Source organism: Nerophis lumbriciformis, linkage group LG16 (assembly GCF_033978685.3).
Source record: "Nerophis lumbriciformis linkage group LG16, RoL_Nlum_v2.1, whole genome shotgun sequence".
Classification (NCBI taxonomy): domain Eukaryota; kingdom Metazoa; phylum Chordata; class Actinopteri; order Syngnathiformes; family Syngnathidae; genus Nerophis; species Nerophis lumbriciformis.
In genome coordinates this window covers 23,610,545-23,617,098 of record NC_084563.2, presented here as the reverse complement: position 1 = coordinate 23,617,098, position 6,554 = coordinate 23,610,545, and the positions used below count along the sequence as shown (strand labels likewise).

Below are 6,554 nucleotides of genomic sequence, written 5' to 3'. Positions count from 1 at the left end.
TACTACATTGTATTAAAACATGTATAGCCCGGTGGAAAAAAAAAAATGTAGTTCAAAAAGAACTCCACTAGAGGGCGGTGTGGCATCTGTGGTGAGTTTGCAACTTTGCAAAGGGGTAAAACTGCGAAGAAGCCAGAGTTGGATGAGAGACATGAAAAATGAAGTTGTGTTTGAGTGAACTCGTAACTTTGGGAGACACGTGTGTGTGCTTTTGTCGCTACTTCAAAGGTCATTCATGAAATTTTGGACAAATAAGGGAAGACAGCCAATGCAGTTATTTTATTTATCTATTTTATGCAATTACTGCCACTATTTAAGTTAAACCAAACTACCAAATTAGCAGAACGCCACTCCTGGTACCAAAATGTGTTATCAATCGTTATTAAGCACAGGACACAAAACTACTTGTAGGCAGGCCCGGCCCTAACCAATCTGGCGCCCTAGGCAAGATTTTAGGTGGCGCCCCCCCACATCGGCAGTGAAGTGTATATACTCACAAGAACCCGAATAGCTTTGTCTTTGACCTTTTTTTTTTACTTACAACTATACCTAATATATAAAGGGGTGGAAAAGTGACTATTACCTGCAGGGCAAACATTAGCTAACCAGAAGGCAATAACAATGTAAACAAAAAACACCTGCTTGAGAGAGATCTAATACAAACATTTATATACACGTACAACACTTAGAACTTTTAGCATATCAGTATGTGGAATTAAATTATGGAATGGATTAAGTAAAGAAGTTAAAAATTGTACTGATATGATCCAGTTTAAGAGGTTGTTCAAAATAATAGTGCTTACAGAGTACAAAGAAGAAGAATTATGAGAAATACTTTCAACCTTATTGAAAATAAGATATTCTTCATCTCAGTATGTTAATAATGACTGAATTAATTAATTAATTACATATTACAAAACTGTTGTATACTAATTCATAGATGTTATTTTATTATATAAAAAGGTCAGTAAATGATTCTATATATTTGTAAACGCTTTGAAGTGGGAAAGAGGTAGGATTAAATAAGCTTTGCTTCTTCCTACTCCTTTTCGGGCATGATGTAAAATGAAATGATATGAAATTGTGTGATGTATTATGATGTAAGTGTGTTCATGTTCGAAATAAACTAAAGAAAGAAAGAAATGTCCCTGAGGAATGTTAAGTGGGAGTACTGTAATTACCTAACGTTACATTATTATTTTCCATAACAATTTAGCCCCCTCCACAATAATAACCCGACGTTAAAACAGAACTATTAGCAATTGCCGAATCATGTAACATTAGCTTAATGCTAAAAAGCCAGGTTACTATCACATTCTGTAACAGACAAATAATTTCATGTAGGCTACGTTACCTACCTGCTACCTCTGTCTTTTCTCGTTTCTCCTCCTCTTCTTTTCTCTTTTTTCTTCCCTGGGCACCTGACAGTTTTGGCATCCAGGTAACACGCGAACGTTATGAGAACGTTAGGAGAACTTAGTGGCATTGTTATGGGAACGTTAGTTTGTAACGTTCAAAGAACGTTAGGTTGTGGAGTTCTTGCTTGGTTAGCAGAACGTTAGCCAAGAACGTTTGGCAAGAACGTTTAGGGAACTGTTTAGGAACATGCTATTTTCGTCTGTTTTTGCTCTATATTGTCAGGACTAACACTCAAACACAAAATTCAACAATAATTCTTTATTAGTGATAATTATAATACAATAGAAATGGAATGCAGTGGTATTTACGTCTGTTTTTGTGCTATATTGTCAGGACTATAACAAACAGAAAATTCAACAATAATTCTTTATTAGTGATAATTATAATACAATAGAAATGGAATGCAGTGGTATTTACGTCTGTTTTTGTGCTATCTTGTCAGAACTGACACTCAAACAGAAAATTCAACAATAATTCTTTATTAGTGATAATTATAATACAATAGAAATGGAATGCTGTGGTCTTGGTCGTGCGCGTCAGTGTACTCCTGCCCCTTCTTGTTGGTTCTCTTCCTGGAAGTAAATAATTATAGATATTCACAAATACAACAAAGACAGCACTGGAATGTAGATGAATTGAATTCAATTAAAACATGGCATAATTTACTCCTTGTTTACCTGCTCAATGCTCACTGGTCTCACTGGCGTTTGCTTGGTTCTTTTCCCTTTCCCTGTTTTCTTCTTCTTCACTTCCTGCAAGTATTTATAATTGCAAATTCAACACAGAACTGGGATCTTTATGAATTGAATTAAAACATTGGCATAATTACTTTATCATTTACCTGGTCACTCATCTCACTGTCCATTTCCTTTGTACACTTCCCTTTGCCCTTCTTCGCCGTCGCTTCCTCTTAATTCCTCCTCTTCTCCTGCAAGTAGTTATAATTGCAAATTCAAAAGACATGCAGTGGAACTTCAATAAAATGGAATTCAAAATTGGGATATCTTATCATAATTCTCCGTACCTCAAACTTTGAACCTCCCTTTCGAAAAGTGGCCAGTTTCAGGACCTCTCCAAGCTCACAATCTACTTCAGCTGTGGTCGTCTGTTTGTAAACACCCCTGCATGCCTCTGGAATCACCAGCACAATTTAGATTTCCCTTTAGAATAAATACCGTAATAATAACAGCTAGATTGACCTTGTGAGCATACATGCAACATGTTCAAAGATGCAAACCTATTATTAACACTTACTTACCGTATTTTCCGCACTATAAGGCGCACCGGATTATTAGCCGCACCTTCAATGAATTGCATATTTCATAACTTTGTCCACCAATAAGCCGCCCCGGATTATAAGCCGCGCCTACGCTGCGCTAAAGGGAATGTCAAAAAAACAGTCAGATAGTTCAGTCAAACTTTAATAATATATTGAAAACCAGCGTTCTAACAACTCTGTCCCAAAATGTACGCAAATGTGCAATCACAAACATAGTAAAATTCAAAATGGTGTAGAGCAATAGCAACATAATGTTGCTCGAACGTTAATGTCACAACACACAAAATAAACATAGCGCTCACTTTCTGAAGTTATTCTTCATTCGTAAATCCTTCGAATTCTTCGTCTTCGGTGTCCGAATTGAAAAGTTGCGCAAGCGTGGGATCCAAAATGGCCGGTTCCGTCTCGTCGAAGTCATCGGAGTCAGTGTCGCTGTTGTTGTCCAGTAGTTCTGTGAATCCTGCCTTCCGGAAAGCTCGGACCACAGTTGTGACCGAAATATCTGCCCAGGCATTTACGATCCACTGGCAAATGTTGGCGTATGTCGTCCGGCGCTGTCTGCCTGTTTTAGTGAAGGTGTGTTCGCCTTCGGTCATCCATTGTTCCCACGCCGTTCGCAGTCGTGATTTGAATGCCCTGTTGACACCAATATCCAGCGGTTGGAGTTCTTTGGTTAATCCACCCGGAATGACGGCGAGTGTTGTATTTGTGTGCTTCACTTGTTTTTTGACACCATCTGTGATGTGGGCGCGCATAGAGTCGTATATCAACATGGACGGAGCTGTGTGAAATAAGCCACCCGGCCTCTTCGCGTAAACTTCCCTTAACCACTCGCTCATCTTTTCTTCATCCATCCATCCCTTCGAGTTAGCTTTTATGATGACGCCGGCTGGAAAGGTCTCTTTTGGCAAGGTCTTCCTTTTGAATATCACCATGGGAGGAAGTTTCTGGCCATTAGCATGGCAAGCTAGAACCACAGTGAAGGACGACTTCTCATTCCCTGTGGTGCGAATATTCACCGTACGTGCATTTTGTAGTCTGGTCTTTACAGATGTAAACACACAAAGGAAATGAGACGAAATATCCTCGCGCTTCTTTTTCTTCCGGGGGCGGGTGGTAGCTTACAGTAGAAGAAGAAGCGCTTCCTGTTCTATGGGGGCGGGTGCTTACCTTGGCGGTTGCTTGCGTAGAAGAAGAAGCGCTTCCTGTTCTACCGGGAAAAAAGATGGCGGCTGTTTACCGAAGTTGCGAGATCGAAACTTTATGAAAATGAATCGTAATATTAATCCATATATAAAGCGCACCGGGTTATAAGGCGCACTGTCAGCTTTTGAGAAAATTTGTGGTTTTTAGGTGCGCCTTATAGTGCGGAAAATCAGTATTATTATTCTGTAAAAGGGCAAGTCCTCAAACGCCACTTTGCCTGTCTTTCCACGGAGACCAAGCTGCTCCAGGACTTTGTTTGTGGCAATTTTCCTCAGCATTGTCCTCACCGTGTCTGCCAAATTCTGCCCACCAAGAGCAGTAAGAGCTTTCACCTATACAAATAAATAAACAACAATATTGTACTTGATTAGAACATGTTTTTTGATAACTGAGCAAGACAATTTTGCAGTGGGGAATTAAAACTAATTACCAGCTGCTTTCTGAGCAGAAGATCAGTGTCGAGCTGTTCACAGAAGGTCTTAAGCTGCTCAAGAGTCTCGAAAGGCTTCTCAATGAGATCTTGAACATCCACAGCTTCTGGCCCCACAGACTGTGCTGCCAGCCCTCTCAGCATGCGCATAATTTCTCCCTGGTTCTCAACTAGTTTTTGAACTTTCATGTTTAACTGGAAAACTGCAAAGACAACAAAAGTCAAAGAGGTCATTCGTATTACTGCCCGTTGTAACAGCCTGTTTAACACCACCTATCAACAGTTAAATAGCCAACTAACGTTCACTTCCAAGGGCATTCCTGCTGTTTCTTGGAGTGGTCTGGTACTGACTCGTACTGGCTGGAGTGGTTTGGTACTGGCTTGAGCTGGATGCATGATTCCTGTCTGGACTGAGCCTGTAAGTGCTGCTTCTCGCTGGGCTGTGAGGTCGGCCTGGATGCCTTGGAGTGGTGTAGTATTGGCTGGTACTGGCTGAAGTGGTCTGGTACTCGCTGGAGTTTGGAAAGTTCAATGGTGGGAGCACTGGCAGTGGGGGTGCCTGGATGAGGATCTGTAATTTCTCTTTTCTGCACTTCTTTTTTGGCCGAATTTCCTCTTCGCCTAAACCAACGAAGACAATAACATTTATGCACCACTAAGTAGTGTTTGAGTATTGTAAGTAAACAGTCTTTGAAAAGTGACTAACCGTCAGCATCAAACACATCTTCCTCATCGTTTCTATAACGTTCAGGGGTGATGTGGCTCCATTTGGTTGACATTTCTTCTTCCTCTGAGCTCGAAAACATTTCAGCTTGTTTTTCATATTGAAGAGCCTTGTCAAAGTCTTCTGCAAAATTTCAAAGTATGCTGATGACTCAAGATGAATTATGTTGTTTAAGATATACATGATATGACTTTGACAATATTCCCTTACCAGTCAATGTTTTCCTGAAAACCCGAATTGGCAGCCTATCCCAGACTTCTTTGTCAGGAATCTCAGCTCTCCGGATTCTGGAGTGGGTAGGATTTGGCTTTGGCCAATAGCAGAAGCTATTCTGACGATAAAATAATCCAGACCTCAAAATATCTTCAAAGCAGTCACTATCACTCTCATTTTCTGAATCAGATGACAAGGTGACATGATGGTCGATTAGTCTCCAATCAGCATCATTTTCATCACTATCAGGGCCACTGTAGGTGGCATTGTCAGCACCCGCGGCAGTGCAGGAAGCAGTCTCCGCAGCATCCATGTACTGAAGGGTTGTCACTGTTTCTGGAGTTGTAAAGATTGTCGTGTCATTCTCTTGCTCGCTATCATCACTCTCTAATTCTAAAGTTGACTGTCGGCATTGCTTCTTCAAATGCCTAGTTGTGGCAGCCCATCTACGCTTATAAGCCCTCTGTTGAAACTTCTTCATTGTGTTGTTTATTCTATAAAAAAAAAAAACAAGGAAAATGGGTTGCCCTATTATCGCCCACATTTTTACTATATTTTGCTAAAAACATCCAAATTAATTGTATTTTTATTTGTATTTTTTTGTGACTCCTTATTACATCCAACCATAGAATTATACATTAAAACAAACATATTTGAAATAATTGATTTTAAATTATCATAATAATTCATTTAAAATTACCATATTTAATTATTAAAATAATAGCTTGTTTATCAACAACTTTAGCATTTTATTCATTACATTTTGAAACTCTCAGAAGCCAAGTTATGTTATATTCCTTAATATTTATCTATGCAAGTTTGAAGTGTCAATTATCTAAACACAGTTTTGTTTGCATATTTTCAGGATGTAGATATATATATATATATATATATATATATATATAATATGTATGAAATACTTGACTTGGTGAATTCTAGCTGTCAATATACTCCTCCCCTCTTAACCACGCCCCGCCCCACACTTGTAGGCACACACGCACGCACGCACACACTGATCAAGTCTCATTACCTACACGTGTAGGCACGCACGCACACACGCACTGAACAAGTCTCATTACCTACACTTGTAGGCACGCACGCACGCGTGCACACACTGAACAAGTCTCATTACCTACACTTGTAGGCACGCACGCACGCACGCACACACTGATCAAGTCTCATTACCTACACGTGTAGGCACGCACACACGCACGCACACACTGAACAAGTCTCATTACCTACACTTGTAGGCACGCACGCACGCACACACTGAACAAGTCTCA

The 6,554-nt window shown here is 39.9% G+C and overlaps 1 protein-coding gene and 1 long non-coding RNA gene across 2 annotated transcripts; both read right to left on the bottom strand.

The window, feature by feature from the left end:
- Nucleotides 1-1,882: 1,882 nt before the first annotated feature.
- LOC140679472 (uncharacterized) lies at nucleotides 1,883-2,552 on the bottom strand. Its single transcript, XR_012050891.1, has 4 exons — nucleotides 2,444-2,552; nucleotides 2,261-2,347; nucleotides 2,097-2,171; nucleotides 1,883-1,991 (listed from the first exon to the last, which is right to left on the bottom strand). It is a non-coding gene; the product is annotated as an uncharacterized lncRNA (long non-coding RNA).
- Nucleotides 2,553-4,047: 1,495 nt separating this feature from the next.
- Nucleotides 4,048-5,756, bottom strand: LOC140679482 (uncharacterized). Its single transcript, XM_072914948.1, has 5 exons — nucleotides 5,269-5,756; nucleotides 5,041-5,181; nucleotides 4,635-4,955; nucleotides 4,335-4,537; nucleotides 4,048-4,236 (listed from the first exon to the last, which is right to left on the bottom strand). The coding sequence occupies exons 1-5, from the start codon at nucleotides 5,750-5,752 to the stop codon at nucleotides 4,048-4,050; spliced, it is 1,338 nt and encodes a 445-aa protein (XP_072771049.1). The 5' UTR covers nucleotides 5,753-5,756.
- Nucleotides 5,757-6,554: the final 798 nt, after the last annotated feature.

Coding starts and splice junctions, on each gene's coding strand:
- LOC140679482 (XM_072914948.1), bottom strand. CDS start 5,752: ATGAAGAAGTTTCAACAGAGGGCTTATAAGCGTAGATGGGCTGCCACA. Junction 5,182..5,268: donor TTTCAGGAAAACATTGACTG/GTAAGGGAATAT, acceptor GAAATTTTGCAG/AAGACTTTGACAAGGCTCTT. Junction 4,538..4,634: donor GAATGCCCTTGGAAGTGAAC/GTTAGTTGGCTA, acceptor TTGTCTTTGCAG/TTTTCCAGTTAAACATGAAA.